Source organism: Rhodamnia argentea, chromosome 2 (genome assembly GCF_020921035.1).
Source record: "Rhodamnia argentea isolate NSW1041297 chromosome 2, ASM2092103v1, whole genome shotgun sequence".
NCBI classification, from domain to species: Eukaryota; Viridiplantae; Streptophyta; class Magnoliopsida; order Myrtales; family Myrtaceae; genus Rhodamnia; species Rhodamnia argentea.
This window is the reverse complement of record NC_063151.1, coordinates 26,424,540-26,448,105: the sequence shown is the minus strand read 5'-3', so window position 1 is coordinate 26,448,105 and position 23,566 is coordinate 26,424,540. Positions and strand designations below refer to the sequence as shown.

Here is a 23,566-nt window from a genome sequence, read left to right as displayed (position 1 = left end):
CTAGTCCTCATGCGATCTCGAGCTCACTCACTTTACACTTTCACCTCGGTTTGGATATGGTAGTGGTTTTGAAATATGGGTTAGATCGGTTATGAAATGAGTATAGTCTACGAGATTTATGTTGGTTAAATAGGTCTATTTTGGTCGAACCATTTATGGCTCGACTGGACCCATCCGGGTCTGACAAACTCCATTTCATTCATTCGCTCATTCCAATCCCCTCTCGTGTGCTCTTGTTTCCATCATGCACCCGTCATTCCCACGCGTCTGGAATAGGTGAACGGAATTTCAAAACTTTAACCCACCGCGGGTTGTTACACCTTTGTCGCAATCTTAGTCGGTTTAATGCATTGTAAATCGCCGGGACTTTCAACTAGGCCACTGTACGTTTGAAAACGCTACTGTCCCCATCGAGCATGTTTTGGGAAAATTAGCGGAACGCATCATGTCGCGTTCGGACAGAGTTGCGAGGTAACTTCGTCGCCATCCATCATGGCGGCTTGTCGTGGCTTTCGCAAGTTGTTTGATGGTGCACGTCGCTTGGAAAAATGGTTGTGATGGAGCAAGGTGAACCAGGAGATAAGTCGTGCACAAGAACAGGTCCAAGAAGGTGCTCGAATGACGAAGCCGTCAAGATACTAACTGTCGACATTCGACTCGGTCTCTCGAGAAGCCTTGGTAAACTAAACATCAACGTGAAAAAGACCTTCCTCCGATCAGACAAGGGCGGCGAGTAATCTCGGCTTCAGATGGGGAAGAGTGAGAGCTCAAATTTTCAGACCTCGCAATAATTATTAGCGCGACATTTCAATCGTGTAACCTGGTAACGGGTCACGCTCATCTTAAAATGGCATCGAATGCTCGATTTCGGGAAACATGGGCAGGCTTTTGAATAGCATGGTACTGCGTGAGGAAAAGAAAGGGCGGTCATTCAACCACGAGCTGCACACATGAATGGTCACAGATCAAGGGCGAGAATACGTGAAGCAAATCCGATGCAACAAGGCTCAAAAGTCAAACCTTTCATCATGGGAAAGGGCAATTTTACCATCTTTGCTAAGTAGAGATTGAAATGAAGCATCCTCATCTTGCGAGTCAACAGATAACACTATAACACGACGTATAAATGGATAATACTATTTTCTATCGGGGACAGTGACCGAGATAGAATGAATATTAGAATAATCTGCAAACAATTTGATATATTAAAGTCAATTATTATTGGATTAATTTAATTATAAAAAAAAAAGACGGTGGTAGGAAAGGGAAGAAGAGCAAACAAACGAAAGGACGGAAGATCTTCTAAATCAAAGGAGGTCAAGATCGACTGACTTTTCGGACCCAAACGAGATGTGGGTTAGGGCAATGAACTTTGACAAATACGACTCCACATCCCAACCACATTTGAAAGTGACCTTTGTGTTTGGTTTTTCTGTGTTGTGTGGCCTTTTTGGTGACCACTTGCTTAACGGAAAAAGAAATATTACCAAAAAGTAAAGTTCATCTTTTTTTTTTTCATATAATTTTAGGGGTGAGGGGTTCCGAGTTCCTCAATTTTTATAACTTGAAACATATCGTGCATACCTTGAAACCCGGAACCTATCCTGTCACGGGCTTTGGGATCGGTTTCAAGATCTACTCAAATTCTTAATCGAACGATTGCAGCGAATAATCACCTTTAATGACCATCATTTGCTGGTACAATCTATTGACCACAACTCATATCTAGATACACGAATAAATATGGAGCATTAACAAAGTAAAAGTCTCGGTCATAAATATCGTTAAAAATTGAAGCTCATACTAGTAGTTCCAGATTACACACTCATCATCGGACGCCATGGAGTACCGCTGTATCGCGCAAAGGCATATATCAAGAAAAACGCAAAATTTATTCCAGGTTCCACTTATCCCGAAACCTAAAATCTACCCACCGGAACAAGTTTCTCAATTTTTGAAACCTAAAACCTACCACGCATGCCTCAAAACCTAGAACCAAACAAATTTATACCGGTCCGATTCTAGTCTTCCAGGTTCTACCTAGAACCATTTAATTTTTTCCTATTTTCACCAATGAAGAGGGGGCTTCAAGATTCGATTTTAAGTTTTTATTATTCGATATGTTTAGGATTATATTTTTTTTATGTTTCCTTTCTGTAGTAAACTTACTCATAGGGTTTTCAAGAAATTTAGATGGTATTCTAATATCTTATGTGGTTTGATGTTCACTTTTAACGATCATCCGATTAGGTTCTAGATTTATCTTAACGATTAAGTAGATGCTATTCTCTCTTAGAGAAGTAACCAATGATTGGAAAGAGTTGTATAAATTTCGCTGCGCAATTCCAAGTTTCGATGTGAATTTCGATTTTGAGGATTTTATGTATTGGTGGGCGCAAGGGGATTGATCTTTCTATTATTGAGACATGCCTTAGTATTATAGGAAAGCCAAATTAGTGGCGTATGAGTTAAAAGGGGAAATACATTTCTCGCGAGAGTTTGTCTCCTCGCACGCTTCGTGTATACAACTGTAACAATCCAGTTCGACAAGGGCGAGAAGTGGTCCTCGAAACCTTAAGACTTGGACAAGGAGCAGTTTCTGGTAAACTTCTAGAATGGCGAAAGGGCATGAATAAATCGAATTGTATAACAAGAAATGAGAGTGTGGCTGTGATATAGATGTTAAAACTTGAATTAACTCGCGAAAACGTCTTTTGACTTAACGGCAAGCTTTGCTTTGGAGCTTTAAAGTTAAGTGTGCTCAAGCTAAAGCATTACCAATATGGACGGCCTCCTGAAAAGTGACGGCATACATGTCAACGGACAACACCCTAAGGCTCAGTATGGCACACAGACTTGTGTTTTGCAAGATGGGGCATGCGTTCCCCATCTCTGCGTAGTCAACTAAGTAGTATATGAGAAGGTAAAAAGAAGCAAAATGCAAAGTTAAAAAAAAGAATAACGGATGCATTATTCCTGTGGGAAAAATTTACACATATAATTCTTAAACTTTGGTTGAATGTACAATGACATCTTTGTATTTTTAGTTTGTTCAATTTGGTCCTTAAATTACAAGTAAATGTTCGATCCGGTTACTAAACTAAAGAAAAATGTTCGATATCATCTTCTATCAATTCAAGTTAATGAAATCTGCCAATACGGTTTTACAATCTATTAAGTTTGAACGGTGCACAAGCAAAAAATAAAGAGATTAAACTTGGATTTTCCAAGTAAATTGATCTAAAAATCAATGTCACCAAATAATGCTTGGAGTTGCTGACGCCTTAATTTTATTTATTTTTTTCATTTTCTAAAGAAGATGGATAGAATGATGGGACTTGTTAACTCATTATATTCAAAAGCATGACTCGACATATAAAATAATTCCCATCAACAGAGAATATCTAATTCGTCGTTCGAACAAACGAAAGAATTATATTGACTAAACTAAAAAGTAAAAAAAAAAAAAGGCAAGCAAAAGTTCGAAAATCATCCCCGTCATTTTTCACCGATTCAACTTAGAAAACAATTCGACCAAAAAAAAGAACTTAGAAAACAAAAGAGGGGAGCCTATTGAAGGAAAACTAGAGAGAGGGAAGGGAAAGTCCGAAAGATGAATTGCGTTGACCCGGTGCAGTCAAACGTTGACTTTGGTTGGTGGCGTACATCAGACCTCGAACGAGCCGTAGTCACCGTGTCGACCCATTCTACGGTGCGCGACAATTCACGAAAATTCCAAAAATAACTAATTTTTTCCTTAATTGGCGTTAATATTATTATCACCGAGAATGTAACAGATAAGATCACAACTCTTCTCGTTTTGGGACGTGTAAAGTCTATGCTAAATTTGGAGAGGAAAAACTTTTTTTTCCTCTATTTTTCGTGTCGCTTTTGCAATATTTGCCGACGGTCTCTGCAAAAACGCAGTTAAAAGAAGCAAAACGCGCATGACAAAAAAAGAGTTCGGGGACCAATACGTGAATTTTGACCGTGTCGGAGGATTAAGCTGCAAAGACTTATCTGATTTAGCGAGACCGAGGACGGGATTTTCCTCTCGCTTTCTTCGAATTCAAAGCATCTCTCGATTTAATTTCAAATCCACCATATGGCCTTGCTTTTTACACCGATGATTTTTCCAATAGCTTGACCCTTTCTTCTTTCGTTATCCGTTATTTGACCCCAATTATTCAATAAGGAAACAAAGAGAATCATTCGATTTTAAAGGATGACTGTCTAGATAACAAACAAAAAGAAAGGTCAATCCGTAATCATCGAGCGCAATTGGAGTTGGCAAATGCACGTGGCATGTTAGTTTTTCCAAAATTTTCTCTGGAAACAACGTGGAATAATACTAGGAAAGCGACTACTCAACGAACGTGCAAACCTAAGAGTTCAAGTTCTCATGATACAAGTGTACGGGTGCTCGGGTCCGGGTTGAGTTTGGCTAATTGCAAACCTGAGTTGGTTGGTCGGGCCTGTCAAAGTTAGGACTTAGGAGTACCATATCTCTAGCCCATCTCTTAGCTACGTGCTTGGATCCCCAAGTCGGCTCATGTTATGTCATCTTTTGCATCTCTCTAAACCGATTCAGCATGCATCAGTCAAGCCCGTCCTCGCCGAGTTGCCGGATCGATGGAAATCAAGCTCAGGCGATCCATCTCTCTTCCGGATTTCTGCAAACTTATGTTTGCCGCTGATCTCACCACAAGTCTCGGTTAAGAAGATCATGTCATTATAGGTCGATCAGGAATTCCACGAAGCCATCGAATGGAGTGAACTTTAGGAGTCGGGGATCACTTTAAGGGGCCTGGCACGAACGAGCTCCAGCATGGGTCCAAATGGATTACGGATCAAGATCCGACCCAAAAAATCTCCTTCCCTTTCCAAATCCCAACATCTCGATCAGTGATTGACTGATTCATTGGCGGGTCCAAAAGCAAACGGCGGACCCAAAACGAACGGGCGGTTTCTAAAGCCTAAAATTGAGGTGAGAAAAGCAAAAGAAATCTGCAGTAACCGCGGGTCGGAACTCGGACCCGCCAGCCCAACGACGAGGCCCACCAGAGAACTTCAGTCGCTCGTGGAGGAGCGATTCCATTGCTCTTCTCGAGAGAGGACCACAAGAAGTAAAGACGGGGACCAAAACCATGATGGAGCTTTGGTGTTTTTAGGACATGATAGTCAATCATTAGAATCGTGTTCCTGAGCCATCATCACTCGCTAGGACTCATGCTCATCAATGATTCGCGGCTAATTGATGATAACATCTGGGCTGTAAAGGGAACCCAGATGGAAAAAAAGAAAGCAGATCAAATCCGACGTAATTCGGGTAAAGAATTTGAAAAGAAAGCCTGAGAGGGAAAAAAAAAAAAGGCAAAAACCAGGACATGATGATTCTCTCCAATGTCGGCGACGCCGTGGACATTCCCATCATTGCTGCTGCTCCTTGCTTTTCGTCTTTCTCAAGCTGCGTGTCGCAGATGGGAGTGTTTTTAGCGAATGCAAGGATAGCTTTTGCTTTGGGTTGGTGTGCCTCAGGGTAGATTTTTTTATCATGGGTGTCTCGCCGGAGTCGGGTCGCGAGAGGCCTGTCGATTTCCGTGCCCCGCCGCCTTCACCGGTGGCGTCGGGCCGGCGGTCGTGCGTCACGAACGACGACGTCTTGACCGAGTTCTTGGAGAGCTCGCTCCGAGTCCCGGATCTCATCTTGCCCGACAAGATATTCCCGAAGCAGAAGTTCATCGAAGACCCCTCGAGGATCGATTTTGGCTCGTTGGGCGCCCCGGGGAGCGACGCCGTGTCGAGAGCGTTGGATTCCGTAGCGAGGGTCGGATGCTTCCAGCTGGTGAACCACGGGATCGGACGCAAATTCTCGCTGGGCGCGATGGAGGCCGCCGCCGGGATCTTTCTGGTGCCGCCAGAGAAGAGAGCGGCGGCGATGAGATCGCCGGAGAAGCCTTATGGATTCGAGGAAGTCCACAGCGGGGGCGAGGAAGAAGAGAGCAGTGAGTTGGCTGAAGAGTTTGTGTGGTGTAGGGAGGAAGGGTTGGAGTCGGAGATGCAGAGAATGTGGCCAGTGGGCTATTCAAATTTCAGGTAAATAACTACCTAGTCCTTTGTCCTCTTTTGCGTTCAACTTCAGTTTGATGCTGCTGGATTACCCCATTAATCATCCTAGAAAATCAGATTATTCTCCAAATTTAGGCGTAAAAGTTCTCGGGTTTGCGCTCTAGTGATCCGCGATTATCATTCTGACGAGACTGAATTAGCAGATAATGCGATTACCCCGTCGTATGCGGAGCATTCTCATGTAACTTGCTCCCTGATTTCGGGTTAAATTGCAGTGATAAAATGGCGAAACTTCAATCACATGTTGAGAAGATTGCGGAGAGGGTCATGACAGTTCTCTGGGAGAAATGCCTCGATGAACCCACACGCGAAAACGGCTGCATGAACGGCGAAGGACACGCTGGCGCCGGCACAGGAACAATGTGCTGCCTTCTTAAGCACAGTAAGAACGTCCTGGACGACGATCGGTGGGCGAGCTCTCTCAGGTACGACGTGATCAGGATGCTGATCAGAGGAGCCGATTACTCCCACGCCTTGTGCTTGCACGTGTGCGACGGCGCATCGGAGTTTCACGTGTACTCCAAGAAAGGGTGGGTCTCGTTTTGCCCTGATAAACGCTCTTTGATCGTCACAGTTGGTGATCAATTTCAGGTACGCCCTCGTCGATGATTTATTATTGCAGGGCATGCCGCAACCGTTTTGCTATCCAAAACAGACACTAGGCTTTGGGGAAAACTATGGTTCTTCCCTGAAGATGTCCGGAAACATTCTGTACAAGGAAAATCAAGTAGGAAGATTGAATGAATGAAAGAATGAATGAATGCTTCAAGAAGTGAAACTCCACATTACTTAGCCGTTATCGCGGCATATAAACAGACGCTCGCGCTTCCTCTGTCGGGCATTAACAGCGCCTCTTCTCTTTTTCCTTTTCTCTGCAGGCATTGAGCGGCGGGCGGTACAAGCACGTGGTAGGGAGGCCGATCGTCAAGAGCGAAACGGAGGACCGCATCTCGATGGCTTTCCTCTGCTCGCCTCCACCCAGCGTGCCGGGTTCGAAGGACGGAGAGCGCGGCGGGAGAAACACGGTCTCCGTCGGCCAACAAGTCATGGTGGCCATCGCTCTAAGCCTTGCATACCATCTCTTTGTTTACGTTCTCAGCAAGTTTTGATCATCTTGGGTTTTCTGTCCTTTCGATTATGGATAGGAGGACCAGTTTTTTTGTTTTTTTTTTGGGACCTTTTGGTGGACATGAGGAAGGACCATATACAAAGCAGAAGTTTCTGTTTTCCTTGTGTGTAAATCTGAAGGGGAAGGTGTTCTTGAGTTTTCACATGATTGCTGGCAGAATTGTATGACCTTTGAAAACTACGTAGATAGGCCACGTTTCGATTTTTCTTCATTCATTTTATAAGCGATACAAGCTATCATTTTTAATAATATATTTTTCAGATCATTTATTTTCGGCAAAACGAATTTTATGCAAATGTTCTAAGTATAAGTTATTGTCAACAATGAAAAAAAAATTATCGAGTAATTATTTCAAACAAAACGAATGATCGTTTTTTAAAAAATATTTTACAGATGGTTTATTTTTCTCGAAGTAAAAATTTTTTTTTCTTTTTGGCCATCGAAGTAAACTATTGGGGGCACACACTATTTTCAAGGAACTTCGGGGGTATCACGGCTATCCTTCAATTGGCAATATTAAGTAAAGAATGTTGCTTAGTTGTGGGGAGAAATCGAAGAATTGAGCATTTTCATAGCCCAAGGCTCGAGCAAAGTCCTCATAGAGAGAATTTTGCAAATCATACCGACCGAAAATTCAATGCAATTTCTTTCTTATCTATGAATTTAATAGAAATCCCGTAAAAGTTCGATGGTAAGTTTTCTTTTCAACAATAGAGTTAGTACATATTCGAAATAGTACGTGGTCAATCACACACATGAATTAAAGGGAAGGGGGGAAGAGGAGACGGTACGGTATGTTTTAACCTCCCGTCGACTGATTTGATGTTTTTTTGTAATGAACAAAATTTATTTAACCCTTGGAACATTTTATTAAGTGTGTTTTAATAAGTCATGTTTAATAATTATAAAAATTACTAATTGTGTAATGGAGGAAAACAGTCGATGCATTGAATATTGGAAAAAAAACAAAAAAGGGGCAAAAGTCCTCTTGTTTTTTCAATTAAGGGCCCCAAAGTTAACTATGTTTCAAAAAAAGGGCCCAAAGTGACATAGAATGTTTCAATAAGAGGTTTCATAATGTTTCAAAAAGGGTTTGGCCCCAAGGGCCTTTCCGTCATTTCACATTTTAATTTTTTTATTCATTTTTCTTCTTTTTCCGATTAAAAAAAAAACCCGCCCGATTCCCTCCCTCTAACGAATTTAGTGGAAGGGCCGGCGGTCCCCGCCTAGATCGGGGACCGCCGTCGCCCATCGCAGCGGGGGTCGCCCGGTCAAGGCGACCCCCACCCGCGATGGGGCGACGGGCCGGCGGCCCCGTCGATCCGGGCGGGGACCGCCGGCCTTCCGGCTAAAAGGGCGAGGGAAGTCTTCTCTCCGGCTAATAAGTCCAATTTTCCTTTTTTTTTTTTTTTTTGGTGAGAAAACAGAAAAAACAAAATGAATAATAAAAAAAGAAAAAATTAAAGGGAAAAATCCAAAAAAGGGCCTGAAGTCCTCTTGTTTTTTCAATTAAGGGCCCAAAGTTAACTATGTTTCAAAAAAGGGCCCAAAGTGACATAGAATGTTTCAATTAAGAGCCCGAAGTGTTCATAATGTTTCAAAAAGGGTTTGGCCTCATGTTTTTTTTCTTTATTTTTTTTTTTTTTTTTTTTTTTTTTCTTCTTTTTTTCCGATTAAAAAAAAAAAAACACTCGCACAATTGTAACATGACCCGGCTACGGTATGTTAACCTCTCTTGTCGACTGTCCAAATTTTCCTTTTTTTTTTTTTTGGGGGTGAGAGAAAGAAAAAACAAAATGAATAATAAAAAAAAAAAAATTAAATAAGTAAGAAAAGACTAAAATACCCTTAAATCGGGGCTTTTTTTGAAATTTTATGATCATTTCAAGCCCTTATTTGAAACAAGATTTCACTTGAGGCCCTTATTTGAAAAAAATTAAGACTTCGGGCCCTTTTTTGAAACAACATTCACTTGGGGCCCTTATTTGAAAAAACATGAGGACTTCGGGCCCTTTTTTGGATTTTTCCCAAAATTAAATAAGTGAAAAGACTAAAATACCCAACAGCCCTTAAAGGAATTTTTGAAATTTTATGAAAACTACTAATTGTGTAAAAAAATGGAGGAAAACAATCGATGCATTGAATATTTTGTTCTCTCTTCGACCGAGACGGTCATATTTATGTCTTGTCCTGACGAAGCCTCTCTCTCTCTCTCTGCCTACACAAGAAAGAGTCGGCTTCATTGCCAGAGCTAGTCTCGTTCGAGCTCGAGAAATGGAGGGAGTTGGGTCGAGGGATTCAACGTCTTTTCATTCTCTGTTTTCGCTGTCTGAGGTTAACTTTGACGACCCTCTCTCTTCTCTCTTAATTGGTCGCCTTCTGCTTTCGATTAGACACTCTGCAAGCACATCTTGGTCGCGAGTCTAGTCTCGACCCGACTCAGTGTTTCCACTTAGTTAGCTATGCGCGCGCGTGTGAAGATTAAGCTCAATGTTCTTTGCTTCTTTTTTCTTTCTTTTTGCGTGCCCATTTGTGCTTTCATTTTGTTGTGTGCCTACTTGATTATGACCCGGCTTTGTGTGTCCCCATTTTGGTGTTCTTCTTCTTCTTCAATTTTTTTTTTCTGTTTTTGGTCATATTTCCATAGCTGATGGAAACAACATTCTTTCTCTGTTCTTGCTGGTAAACTCCATTACTTTCTTTTTTCACGAGGTGTTACGGAGAGTAAAAACCATTTTGCTAATCGTTTTGGTGAAAAGCAATGTCAAGCTGTATACTCAATTGTGTTTTTTCCTGAAAAAGTTGCGGGCTTTGGTTGCTTCAGTTCGTGTAGTTGCAATTGGCCAGTGCAGTTCTGCTTCAAGGGTTCATTCCTTGTGTACAGCGTGTTTGTTTTGGATAATGTGTTTGGCAAAATAAAAGTAGAAGCTTGCAGGATATGAAACACTGAATTGGACCTGAAACAATCCCCAAAAGGAAAGAGGCTTTAGCTCCAATCTGAAAAGAGGAAAGGTACAAAGGAAGCAATTTAAATAAATTAAAGCAGCTATAGACATGTTTTTACCACTGCCTTCTGTGAATTTACTGAAAATACTCTCTTTTAAAGGATTTTAAAACCTTCTGCTCTTGCAAATCACATAACATATGTTGAACCCTCCAATTGTCCTTTCCTAGGATTTTATCACGTTTCCCCACAGTGTCCTACATTAATCAATCAATATATGAAACCGAATGTAAAACATCCCCAAAATTTGAGCTTTCACAACTCATAAAATCATCATATATCTCCTGAAAGAAGAAAAAGGTTTTCATTTTTGTACACTTGAGAAAAGCATCAAACAGCATTCATTAAGAGCTTCATTGAGGACTCACTAACTTGATTCGACCAGCTAGTATATGTGTCTTGGCTGTTCTGTTGGCTCTTTTCAGCAAAGAGTTGTACGAGCACAATATACTTCCTTTTAGTTTGGTTTTTGATGATCCATGTTGTCCTTATTTGGATGAGTATATAACCTCGGATTTAGTTGATGCTTTGGGATTGTGAATGATCTTAAGGCAGCGGGGAAATGCTCATTTCTGATTGTTATGTTGCCGCTATAATCCTAAATGTTTTGTGCAATCTTTTATCTCACTGGCAAGGTTTTCATGGTCGGATTCTACTCGTTTTTCTCATTAGCATAATAAATGTTTGGACTGAAATGTTCATTTGATTGCATTCCTGTTCTGTTTCTCGTGTTTCTTGGATTTTCCATGTTATTTTACAGATCGTGGAGATGGAGAATATACTTAATGAGATGGGAGAGAAATCTTTGCATCAAGAGTTTTGTGAAGAACTTGCAACAAGATTAAGGTAATATTTGTACCTTCCTTTGGGACGTACCCATACCTTATTGGTATGAACACTATCTGTCTTCATTTGATTTTATTTGACAAGTTATCAGCACATAGTTCCTCAGCAATTCGAGCTGGAAGAGCTGCATTGACGTGGCAACAGGTTTGCATTTTTCTGCTCTTTTCATTTTATTATATCCATCTTTAATACGAGAAAAAGAAAAGGTGTGTCCCAAGCATTGGAGAGAAAAGCACTTACTCCATTATCACCATGTTCAATTCTCTTTCCTAATTTTTTTAGTTCTAGAAGTGGCTTAATGTCATAGTCTATCCGCAATCGGGTGATAAACATTTGGTGGAACGATCTGCCTCTCTTATATGTCCAGGTGCAAAGCTGGTTCCAGGATAAACACAAAGAGTTGCAAGCTGAAACCGTGTCTTCACCTATTGCACTGAAGCTGTTTGTTGATCTTTCAGAGGCCACCGTTTCTAGAGACGCCAGTGAAAGTACCCAGAAGCCTGAAGGTGCCTCTTCCTCAATCTTGGGGTGGACTATCGACATTGTTTGATATGCTCTTGTATTCATATAGGCTCCCTATTTTCATCTTTGGTTGGGAATTGTCTTATGTTTAGCGTGGAATGTTTACCAGTTTACTTGCATATTTTCCTTGTCATTATATTTGTCACATCATCCCTCAATTGCGAAAAGAGTTGTCAATTATTCTATGTTATTTGGCCCTCATATGTTTAACAGGTGATGATGCGATAGATCTATCAGAATTGGCATTTGAAGCTAAATCCTTCAAAGACGAGGCCTGGTAAGATGCACAAATGATCAAATGACACCTTATTTTGATGTATTATATTGTATTCTGAGTTTCAATGTTCTTGTTCTTTTCTTTTGACTGGTTGATGAGTTGGCTTCAATGACTTTATCTTTTTGGTAGCAATGGCTCTATTAGTCTGTTCCAGGCTCAATAGAACTCTTAAGTTCCCAATTGTCCCAGATAGGTTATGGTATTATTGTTAATATTTTTCACTTTTAACCTTCTTAAAGAAATTGGTGATATTAATTATTAAGGTATAATAACTATATGATGGGCGCAGAGTCCTAGACCTCTGTCACCGGTCTTGGCGATCCTTATTTTATTTTGCTTCCTTAAAAGTACGTCTTTGATTAATTATATGATGTGTCGGTAAGACAAGAAGTTCAGCTGATCATTTTGGGAAAAACATCATAATGAAAGACTAATTCTTATATTCGAGGTGAGCCTGTGCTCCTGTTTGCCGTCATTCTAAACTGGTTGGACATGGCAGCTGCGGTATGATGCTCGTCTAGTCTGTATTTTGAAGTCAAAGCATCATTGGGATTTAAGTATTAGCCATCCTTTACTGAAGAATGCTTATATATTTCCACAATTTGCTCCTATCAAATAATACTACAGTTTGAATCAATTGATTACAACAAAGCTGTTGGGCCAAAAAGATGGAATACACTTAGTAGTCTGTGAGATAGTGTGCGCCAATCAAATTTTCCAGTTTCCATCTGGGCATATGAAACTTCTGGAATCTTATCTTCATTCTCTGGTTTTCCTTTATCACCTTTCCAAGTCTGGGAAGGTTATTTACTCCCTGGAATGCTATCTTCCTTTTGGCTCATCGTTCCTGTTCAAGGCTTTTAGATGCAAGAAATTTGCTTTTGGAATCAGACCAGTGATACATTGAAAAATGAACCCTAAGTGAGGTCCTGACATTAATTTTAACGTCCAAAATTGGGCTTTGACAAAGCAATAGTACTTCTCAGCTCAACTAGATGAACAATTTGCTTTTCATTTCTGCCATGGACATTGTAATTTATGAAGGGCATATGCCATTTGTAGTCTACATCCCCATTACAGCTGCCATACCATTTATTGTTGAGACACAATGCTGTTCATGAATGGCATGATTTATTTTTGAGTCAAATTTTAACATCAGCTCTATCTCGATGGTTTTTCAGGTACGACGTCGCTTCATTTCTCACCTTCAGGGTTCTTTGTACGGGTGAACTTGTAAGGTTCTTCTGCTTTTAACTAGTCACTTGTCTTAGTGTGGTTATTGGATCTTTTGTGCCTCCCACACTAGAAAAGCCAGCTGTCAAGCTCCTTTTCCTATTAGGCAACAAAATCCTTCTAGTGTCATCAACTTGAGTTTGGCAAATCCACTTGAACTGTTTTGGCTCGGCTTGATGCTGATGCTTGGATAATTGCCTCATTATTTATTGCCAAACTCATAATTTTGTCAAGTGACTATTTCATCTGTTGTCTAGATGGCATGCTCACAATAAGAATAAAAGTTTCGTAGAGCTCTCAGAAAGATGGTGTGATGGGGATCTCAGTGGTTCATCACCTCACCATAACTGAGACTTTGTGGCAAGGAATCAAGTAGGGGCACAATAACGGCCACTCCAAAAGGCGCTCTAATATTCTAAAAAAATACAATCCAAGCAATTTAATTACCTTTCTACTGTATCTAGTTCACGCCTGCTATGATGCGCTCTCCTTTATTTGGCAGCTGCTAGGCCTGCATTCGTGATTGTTTCAGCATGTATGTGGCAGCTTTAAAACCTTCCATAGGGATAATTATTCTTAAAGATATATGCCCTCTTTTTATGCACTATGCCCACATGGCCTATCGGACCCATCAATGGAGTGGAGAGGGCATCGACTGGGGGTTCCTAGATATAACTTTTTATGCTTTGCAGGAAGCTCGTGTACGATTTGCTGGGTTTGATAAAGGGGAAGATGAATGGGTCAGTGTGAGGAAGGGCATCAGGGAGCGATCTATTCCTTTAGAACCTTCAGAGTGCCACCGAGTCAACACTGGAGATCTTGTTCTGTGCTTTCAGGTACCGTTTATCTTTGAATTGGCAATACTCTCTCCATTACTCTTAAAAATGCTTTATCACATGCTCATTACTGGAAGTCTGCAATTTCGAGAGAATTTCACAATGACCATTTTAGAGCTTCCGGCACCAATTCATTGTTATGCGAGTAATGAATGCCCTCAGAATCTTTTCATTTTCATTTCTGGAGTTTCTGTGTTGACCTGTGATTCTGTACAGGAACGATTTAATCAAGCAGTCTATTGTGATGCCCATATTATGGAAATTCGGAGAAAACTGCACGATGACAGCAGTTGCACTTGCGTCTTCATTGTCCGTTACGACCATGATTTCAGTCAGGTGAGAGCTAAACATAGCCGTTTGGCTATTCTATGAAAGGGTCCGTTGTTGACTCTAGGTTTTCCGGACATCTGGCTCCAGCATCTCCAAAAAACTTGGATATGCCGTGCATGGTGTCTGCATGCATTTAATTTAAGCATAGTATGCCTTCTCATCTCGGCTAATTTTTGGTTCAGGAAATAGTTGAGTTGAGCAGATTGTGTTGCCGGCCGAGGCAAGAAGCGTGCCCACAGCTTCCCGAGACCAGTCAGCATGAAACTGCCTTGAGCATCTCGGCCCGTAGCTTGTGGGAGTAGCTGGTGCATTGCCCCAGAAAATTGGAGACTAACCTCAAAAAAAAAAAAAAACACCAATGGGGTTTCCAATTTTATTTGCTTGTTCTGAATTTGATGTAAAAAATAATAATAAAACCTACGAAATTGAAGACAAGGATGAAAAGTACGTCAAATTCATTACAAGACTCAATTAGACGTAAGCATGCGAAGTGCCTTTCTATGGAACGTTTCCAGAAGACGATAGCATGTTGAACTCACAGCCATGCTAACCATTGGTGAAGAGCAATGGCGTCTTCAACGACCAGCTGATTAACGAATGATCCGCACTTCTCCAAATTCGATGATCATGATCATGTTATTCCATTTATTCTGAAGAAAAAACTTAGGTTTGCCTGTATCTGATTTACTAAGGAGGTTACAGAATGGATCTAATCTTCAGGGAAGTCTCCAGTCTCTACGTCTTCTACTGTCGAGTCAGTGCTCTATGGTTTCTGCCTACTGGTTTACGCGTCGATGGCCGACCACACGTACGAGCGCACAAATTTGCCACACAAATCTAAGTTTGACATCTTGAGTATGGGACGTTCCCGCTTGGTGAATATTACTTGAAATATTAATCAATCATACCATTCCAGATCACCAGGTCAGCAACGACTGTTGAAGCACTTCTACCTCTTATTCATAGGGGAATTGGAATGAGCTCTTTTTTTAAATGAAGAATTTCGACGCTAGCAAATGAAACACAACCACCGCAATCGTGCACTCATCTACACATGAGAGAGAGAGAGAGAGAAGGCACCAATATAGACCCCAAACCATATTATGGATATCGAGCAGGACAAGATGCAACAATACAAAGCGCTCGTTTGGGCCTTGGCTGATCGACAACATTAACTAGAAGAGCACTTAAACTTTCCTACAACTACGGACAAAGGCTGACTTCTACAGAAGCTGCACTACTTAACAAATAGCCAAAGCTTTCTATCATCGAGAGACTAATCTTTAGCTCCAGGAATGCCAAGACTACGAGAGAGCAAAATAAGGAGCACTCAGCCATCTCTTCAGAGCTTCAACGGTCTCAAGAAACGGTTCTACCATAGCACACGGATGCAATATAAAGATTCTTTGCCCACTTGTCCTGCATGACAAGAACAGAGTGTCAACCTTAAGGAATTGGGGCAAGTCATTTCAATAATCTAATGTCGTGAAGTATGCACCTTGACATGTGTGCTTGGGAAAGCAGAAGTTCGCAGAGTCTCCTGGGTCTCATCCGTTGGCCTTCTCCTTGGTACACTAAGAACAAATGCAGCTTGGTCCCAAGTCGCAGCAGTTGCTGTGATTCGATACCCACAGTCCCATCTCCGATGTATGCCTTCACTTGGGTAAAGGAAATCCAATTCCACGACCTGAAATTGATGGTTGAATGGTGAGATCTCCAAAACAATCAGTAGATGGATGTAAAGAAGACGCTAACTCCAGTACCTGGTCTGAAAAACCCGCACCACGAGACATTACAATAGCCCATCTACTTCCCGAGGTGGCCATCGCAGTTACATAAAAACCTTCTTTCCATTTTTTGTTGATCCATTTGAATGGAAAAGAATCGCTGACTTTGTAAGACTGTTGAAGATACTGGGTTCCTGGGGGCCAACAAATTAGTACTGGAAGAATGCAAACATCAGCAGGTACACGATACCCAAAGTCAGGGAAGTACCTTTCGACATCACCACTAACGAGCTCCCATTAGATGCTCCAGCTATTGCACTGATGTAATAGTTCTTTTCCCACTGATCCATTATCCATTCCTGCAATTGTAGATATCGTGTTAGCGCCTGACAATTCATGACAGAGTAAGAATTGCATTTTTACACTGGCAATTTTGGGAGTACCCCAGCCAAACCTACATGTTTACAGTTTACATCACCAGGCTTTTTTCAGGTGTAGCTCTACCTAACCTAAAAAAGGCAGATTCCTTAATTTGGCATGCACCCATATGACTGGCTATTTGATATCTCACAAAAATGTCTACCAAGCATAAAATTCTCAAACCACTCAGATAAGGCAATCCATGGCTTTAGGGAAGTACCTTGTGAAGAAAATAAGGAGAGAGTTCATAAACTTGTGAAGCAAATCCAGTGCCAGCATCCATAATAAGGGCCCAGAGATTTTGACATGAGGCCACGCTGCTGATAAACAAGCCATCCTCATTTCCTTTCTCAATGTGTTGATTAAGCCTTGAATCCGCCACATTATAGTGATACCTATAAAGTAATTAATTTGACTATCTTAACCATTAACACTAACCAATTATACTTAAAATAAACATTTACCATAGTTGCTCAGAAAAATGCAAGACAAACAAATGTATGGTGAAAACAACTGTGGACAAAACCCAACCACTTCATATAGCAATTTGTGACCACATCATATTAATACCTTTGCTTCATCGGTCGGCGAGCATTGTAAACACTTATCCACTGAGTCGCTGGCATACCCAAGCGAAGCTTCTTCTTTGGTTGTCCATCATCATCTTCATCGTCTTCCTCCATTGTCAAGCGTCCTCTCTTATGACCAACCTGAATGATGAGCTTTTTTATGACAAAACATATGACCTGAGTCAGCTCCACATAAATTTCCACGAGGATAATAAAACTTGATTTATGTGTTTGTTAGTAATTCCACAAGGAGAAAACCATCTTCGGTACCTTCTGAGCACCCTCAGTGTTAATCGGTCTAATATCCGGGTTTGGACCAATAATCCCATCAAAAAAGGAAATATATTTTGCATATTTAGGTTCCTCATCAAACTTCAAATTCACCACATGTTCAACAAACTGTCGAAATGGTTGTGGACAGAAACAACATAGAGCTTCTGGAGATGTAGCCATCTTCTTCTTGCAAACAAGAAAGCCTTTATTCTCTCCCTGCAGTGTGTTCAAAAGCATAAAGATCAAGTCCATTTTTTTTTGGTCGAAAATATCACGTCTAATTGATGTTCCCATTTGACAACACGTTATAAGCAATTTGCTAATATCAACCTGATAACCCTGCCAGGGTAAACGACCTCGGAGAAGGAAAATCAGAGTGTAAGCAAGGGATTCAAGATCATCTCTCCTGCTACCAATTCTCCCTAAATGAGCATGGACACTAGCATATCGCACTGTTCCCCTGCGACAAAGAAGCGAAACAAGAGCAGCTAGTGTTACAATTTGTCAATGAGAACGAAGAGAAAACTTCTCATAAAAAAATATGTAAAATGAAATGCAGATACCTGAAAACATCTGGCCGTTGATCATACTCAACATGCTGACCAGTTGAATTGTCCCGCCATTTAGTCGCTGACAGATGAGAACCGATAACAATTTAATGTGAGACCTCTACCAGCTTCACAAATACACTATGCATAATGTAAGCAACAAATTACCTAATCCGAGGTCAACCAAGAAAAGTTTCTTCTCATCAGGAGTCCCGGGTGGGCCAAGTAAAAAATTCTCTGGCTTTACATCCCCGTGTACATATCTGATAAAGTTTCATAATGTAAATGTATGAAGAACTAGTTACAAAGGCCAATGTTGCGAACCATTAATGAATTGCATTTTAGACAAGGAAGGACGTCAGTCAGAGAAGTTGCACCAGAAAGATCAGTCACACAACATGAAATTAAAAAATGATCTGCAAAGGTAATAGCAGTAGAACAAGTACCCCTTAGAGTGCATTTTCTCCAATATGGATATTGCTTCTATGGCAATGCATGCAACCATTTCAGTCGACATTCTGCATAACCAACAAGTTCTTAAGCACTAAAGAAGCATAACATAGCAATAAGCATTAGGGGCCACAACAGTGTACCCCTTAACTTACGTGTGAGAATTGTTATTCCAAACATCCCACAGGCTTGGCCCCAGAATATCCATAACCTGCAGGAAGTGTGATCTCTCAAAGACATATTTTGATGCCAAAACTTGGGAAAATTCTACTTCAACAATCTGCACAAAAAAAAGCATACCATGACGTAGTAGTCACCTTGCCGACCCTTGAAGTGTACCCGGGGGACACCATGACTACCACCTAGAGTGCTGCACACATGAGACAAGAGTAAGTGATTTGTTTATCAAATGATACAAGACTGAATCAGAATGGCCCTAGGGAATGAAAGCATACTCACCTGTAGACCTGCCATTCGTATGGGGGTCCATAGTTACATCCCTTGCTACTTCTATGCTCAAACTTCAAGGCCACCTAAGGGGCACATTTATTTGATAGTGTAAGTTAAAGAACCATGAATACATGATATTATGGAAGTGAAGCGTAAACGGAAAAGCAGTATACCTGCGCTGGCCCATTGGTATTAATACCAGGAACACGTCGACCAACATAAACTTGGCCAAAACCGCCCTTTCCCAATTTCCTCTCTATTCTATACATGGGGGACCCACCAACCTGGACCTGCAATAAAGTATTCAATGAATTATATTCCAACTAGAGCAAATAACCACCAAAAAAGCAATCTGCTAGTTACTTTGTCATAGTTACTTTGTCATACAGCAAAGGTAACTCAGGAGGCTGTAACCAGCTTTAATTCCGCTCACAATGCTATGGCCACACATCACAAACTTGTACCAGAATCAGAATAATGAGGTCACTCAAGATACGAAAGCATTTAGGCCATCCATAGTGGAAAAGATGCTTGCAAATCTAGAGCTAAAGAAATTTTTAAGCTTGAAAAGGTTTGTGGTTCTTGTGCAGCCACCTTGCCATGATAGCTATATAATTTAGTCAAATTCAGCTAATATGTCATATGTGGAACCATCAGCTTTCGTACATGCATGCACACCACAATTTAGGTATTGCATTAGAACATCCAGATTTTCATTAAATAAAGAGAGCTCAGAATCTGACCAAAAAAAAAGGAGAGAGAGAGAGCGCGCGCTCAGAAAACCTATCCAAGGCATGCAAAATTTCCGACTAAATAATACCCACAAGAAAAGCATGCTAAAAGCAGAATATGCGCAACCTATTTTCATAGCACAGGAACACCTGGAAATGTTTTACCTAGATGTAAAAAAAAAAAAAAAAAAAATGTCATGGGCAAACAGCGGCTAAAACAACAAATTTAATGACTATTACACTGCATTTTCTTTCTCAGAATACCATCTTGTAAGCTCTTTGCTGCAATGTACAACCCTAATCGAATGCACACAAAGATGTATGCCAAATTCAAGATACGGAACTCCCGTTACGTTCTCCAAGATGTTAAAATAATTCTGACTGCCGATAACATCAATAGCTCAGAGACAGGACTCACACACCTTAGGCCTCTAATGATGCCGCGACAAGGATTTCCTTTTATATTTTCCAAACTTAAACATGAAATTATGTAAAGAAAAGATAAACCCTACATGATGTAATCTTCATCGTCAGCCCCCAATTAAAAAATTTTCAAAACATATTAAGATGGAGATTATACTGTAGAACTAGGTCAGGCTTAGAATTGCTCTTTCCACAACATTAAAATTGTAGTCCTGACCAAACAGAGCTCTACGACAAAGCTAAATTGAAGAAACATGCAGCATCAAACAAATTCTTTCCCTTCTTCCCTATATGTTCTTTTTATCTTTTGAGGTGGCTGTCACGTTGTAACCAGAACAGCATATATCTGCGGGGTTTCACCATCATGTGGTAGTGAAACTGTTTCTTTAGATCATGATGGATAGGTGACACAGACCCACAAATGACATGCCAAGAAACATTTTTATAGATAAATTATTTCCAAATTGCCCACAACCTTCCTCAGTAGCATTCCTTAATTCCTTTTCTAAGCTATGACACCAGATGGACAAAAAGTCATGCAGTTGCTCCACTCAAACCATCTACTACTTTTGTTGGACGAAGCCTTCATTTCAAAATTGAAGTCAATCGTAGACTTCCACAAGGATGTATGAGAAATTTCAAATTCAACTTTGGCTAAAAACAAGGATAAAGAGGAACAATTATTAACATAGAGAGGTTCAGCCAGTCATGCCGAACAGGTAATAACATATTTTAAGACAATGCCCATGTCTAAACAATTAATGAGTCGGGACAATCAAAAAGTTGACAATTAGTTGAATTGTCTTCCCCCTTGTCATCTTCTCTGCTACGAGACTTGCTGTGGTAATCATCTGAACAGCGTAATGTTGCAGTCTCATGCTTCTTTGAATATCAATGACGTGAAACAACATTTCATCTCTTCTGCTCGGCTTTCTTCCTCCCCTTTCCCTGTTATTTCTTCCTCTTTTCATATTATCTTTTTCGGTAGAGATAAAATGGCACCAATGGCTACCACTACCAAGTTAATCTCAACTTGTCTCAAAAGTTACAATGATGTAAGACACGACTGATAGTGGTCTGGAACAGATTAATCGATCCCAATATATTGCAACATAATTAGATTGGCAAGCACCAATGACATATTTTCATCACCTCCGAAATCATTTAGCAAGCAAGAATTAATTAAGGGAAAAAAGAAACAAAGAGACATCTAAAATTAGTAGGCATCAAGCATCATGCTACTCAGGTCTCTTCACAAAGGTTTCAATATGACTCCACATAATCAAATAGAGCAATCAAAAGACAGGAGAATAGTTTTAATGAAGAAATGCAAGAGCAAGAAATCATGGAATGATGAATAACACATGTAACAATTAACAAACACATCAGTCTTCCCAATTAATAATTCGACAATTGACAGCTAACAGACATTCTTCAACCTCAGACTAAGGTTATGCACTCTGGGTAATTCTTAAATCAGATAAACATAGAAAGCCAGCAAATTGATTGTGTCAAATGAGAAGTACACTTAATTTGTAAGCACAATCTTAGCTCATGAAGGTTGACTTCCACTTTTGGAGCATATACTACAAGGAGGTTCTAGAATTATGACAATTTCATAAGCAGAGAAGAGAAATTTAGCTGCCTCAAAGCAGAAGATACATAGTTCAACACAAAATATAACTTGACACGATGCAAGAAAGTTATCCACAATTTTCCACAATTGATAGTCAGAAGAATTCCCATCCTCGTTATCACATAATTTACTATTATGTATAAAAGTATAGTCACATATTTTATGATGTCCAGGATGAGTATTTAAGTGGACAATCTACAAGCCCGAATCGATATATTGTGGGGAACTGACTGCGAGGCCTTCCAATAAGTAATTATTACATCGTGATAAATGCTCCTACTGCATTTCAACCATTCGATTTAGGAAACAAGACGTGCAATGAATAACAGTTTCATGCATCCCACAGCTCAAATGCACTGAGAGCACCACAAAAGCCCCTCCAAGCCCCCAAAGAGAACATGCTGAGCTCGCAGACAAACAAACACAACCCCCCCCAAAACACACACACAAACAGAGAATTCACTTTAAAAGTGAAAAATGTGGATTGCTATCAGAGTTTCTTCTACAACCAAGTCAACTACTTGGGATTACGTTGTCAATCAAAGTAATCTATTCGAAGTATGTCTCTACCCTGTCATGTCAAATTACATAAATGTCAGCCTCTAGAAGCTTAATCCCTTAATCTGGAAATTACTTCAAATAACAAATACTTAACAACAACGATGCTCAAAACTACCACAATAATTCAACTATCCATGGCTTTTAATTCAATGCAGAAAGCAAAGATCACATAAATTCGTGAACCAACAGCCCACCGTCATTCTCCACAACAACCAGCCACCACACTCATCCCTTACAGAACACAAACAATAAAGCATATCCAGCTAAAATGACAATCACTAAACCCACAAAAAACTTCAAGCAATATGAAAGAAGACAGATGACAACAGTGGCAGCAAGACGACAACAGCAATAACACCAACAAAAATAGTAATAATCGTATATTAATAGCACAAACCTTCTCAGGAAGAGGAGCCGTGCTCCCCTCGTCGTCCCCCGCGTGTCCCTTGTTGCTGCGCCCCGCTCCGCTGTCAAAATCGTCCATTGGCTTCTCTCCCACGCCTTCCTTCTGCAATGCAGGTGAGGACACTCCCAAACCCTCCTCCAAAATCACCCTGCAACCTTCCCCTTCCTTCGCTTCCCCCTCCTCTGCCTCCGCCGCCTCCACAACTACGTTCCCGTCGCCGGCCTTCTCCTCCGGCTGTAGTTCGTTATCTGCTGGCACGGCTACGATCGCCGCTGCCACCGCACGCCGCCTCCGCGTCCTAGTCGCGATCGCGCCCCCGGCGTCGGCCGGTTTCCGTCGATTCACTGCTTGAGCGGCTCGGCCCTTGCGCGCGCCACTACGGCGTACTGGCATCGTTCATCGTCCAGTCACCATCCTCCCAAATCGAGAAGGAAAAGACAAAAACCCCAGCTTTTCTGTCCTCACTCCAATCGATGACTGAACAGCCCCAAAAAGGAAAGACGACGAATCAGCCAAAAAACTCTCACAATCTCCCGCTGATAACCAAGGCACTCACGCTCAACCGAAGTACACCGACCAAACAGCTATGAATCGGAGCGACGAGAGGAGAAGAAAACCGTCGCGATTCAGCTCAGTCGAGTATCGCTGAAATGAATGTGATCGTGCGGAAGCAAGAAAACCGCCACCGAAGCGCGTCAAAAATGCGAACTTTCTCGGGCGGAAGCAACGAACCGAACGCGATCGAAGCTGGGGAAACTAGGATCGGCGACGGACAAGCTTCTCAAGCATCTCCGGAACACCCGAGCGAGCGAAAGAGGGCAGGAGAGTGAAAACGACGGGTTAATAAATTATCTTTATTTTTTTTGTGTCTCTAGGTTAAACGTCTTATAGAAACGAGGGAAATTATTACGTGGCGAGACGTGGGCCGTAGGAAACAGAATATCGACGGCGGTCCGGAGTCCACGTGTGCGTCGTATTGCGGTGGGGGGATGAATGATGTTTATTTTTCTGTTACGGAAAGCGAGTGGAAATGACATAAAAAGGTCTTCGAAAATAAGGGCGTCGG

The 23,566-nt window shown here is 41.1% G+C and overlaps 3 protein-coding genes across 3 annotated transcripts; 2 read left to right on the top strand and 1 right to left on the bottom strand.

The window, feature by feature from the left end:
* The first annotated feature begins 5,181 nt into the window (after window positions 1–5,181).
* LOC115737555 (flavanone 3-dioxygenase 2) lies at window positions 5,182–7,421 on the top strand. The gene is made up of 4 exons (XM_030669732.2): window positions 5,182–6,096; window positions 6,345–6,720; window positions 7,008–7,278; window positions 7,323–7,421. The coding sequence occupies exons 1-3, from the start codon at window positions 5,555–5,557 to the stop codon at window positions 7,236–7,238; spliced, it is 1,149 nt and encodes a 382-aa protein (XP_030525592.2). The 5' UTR covers window positions 5,182–5,554; the 3' UTR covers window positions 7,239–7,278; window positions 7,323–7,421.
* Window positions 7,422–9,464: 2,043 nt separating this feature from the next.
* LOC115737556 (protein SAWADEE HOMEODOMAIN HOMOLOG 1) lies at window positions 9,465–14,984 on the top strand. Its single transcript, XM_030669733.2, has 9 exons — window positions 9,465–9,592; window positions 11,023–11,108; window positions 11,207–11,252; window positions 11,476–11,614; window positions 11,844–11,907; window positions 13,089–13,140; window positions 13,833–13,976; window positions 14,193–14,312; window positions 14,489–14,984. Exons 1-9 carry the CDS (start codon window positions 9,533–9,535, stop codon window positions 14,606–14,608), a joined length of 831 nt encoding a protein of 276 aa, XP_030525593.2. The 5' UTR covers window positions 9,465–9,532; the 3' UTR covers window positions 14,609–14,984.
* A 407-nt stretch (window positions 14,985–15,391) lies between these two features.
* LOC115737554 (casein kinase 1-like protein HD16) lies at window positions 15,392–23,337 on the bottom strand. The gene is made up of 16 exons (XM_030669727.2): window positions 22,492–23,337; window positions 18,917–19,033; window positions 18,753–18,826; window positions 18,594–18,663; window positions 18,449–18,504; window positions 18,290–18,361; window positions 18,012–18,106; window positions 17,859–17,925; window positions 17,626–17,755; window positions 17,293–17,511; window positions 17,024–17,175; window positions 16,674–16,848; window positions 16,302–16,392; window positions 16,070–16,227; window positions 15,805–15,993; window positions 15,392–15,725 (listed from the first exon to the last, which is right to left on the bottom strand). Exons 1-16 carry the CDS (start codon window positions 22,891–22,893, stop codon window positions 15,666–15,668), a joined length of 2,127 nt encoding a protein of 708 aa, XP_030525587.1. The 5' UTR covers window positions 22,894–23,337; the 3' UTR covers window positions 15,392–15,665.
* Window positions 23,338–23,566: the final 229 nt, after the last annotated feature.

Excerpts from the sequence above, each read along its gene's own strand:
- LOC115737554 (XM_030669727.2), bottom strand. The coding sequence starts at position 22,893 with ATGCCAGTACGCCGTAGTGGCGCGCGCAAGGGCCGAGCCGCTCAAGCA. Across the intron at positions 17,756-17,858 it reads CAACGGCCAGATGTTTTCAG|GGGAACAGTGCGATATGCTA; the intron begins GTATCTGCATTT and ends TCTTTGTCGCAG. Across the intron at positions 17,512-17,625 it reads TACCCTGGCAGGGTTATCAG|GGAGAGAATAAAGGCTTTCT; the intron begins GTTGATATTAGC and ends AACACACTGCAG.
- LOC115737556 (XM_030669733.2), top strand. The coding sequence starts at position 9,533 with ATGGAGGGAGTTGGGTCGAGGGATTCAACGTCTTTTCATTCTCTGTTT. Across the intron at positions 11,253-11,475 it reads CTGCATTGACGTGGCAACAG|GTGCAAAGCTGGTTCCAGGA; the intron begins GTTTGCATTTTT and ends TTATATGTCCAG. Across the intron at positions 11,908-13,088 it reads TCCTTCAAAGACGAGGCCTG|GTACGACGTCGCTTCATTTC; the intron begins GTAAGATGCACA and ends ATGGTTTTTCAG.
- LOC115737555 (XM_030669732.2), top strand. The coding sequence starts at position 5,555 with ATGGGTGTCTCGCCGGAGTCGGGTCGCGAGAGGCCTGTCGATTTCCGT. Across the intron at positions 6,097-6,344 it reads GTGGGCTATTCAAATTTCAG|TGATAAAATGGCGAAACTTC; the intron begins GTAAATAACTAC and ends GTTAAATTGCAG. Across the intron at positions 6,721-7,007 it reads CAGTTGGTGATCAATTTCAG|GCATTGAGCGGCGGGCGGTA; the intron begins GTACGCCCTCGT and ends TTTTCTCTGCAG.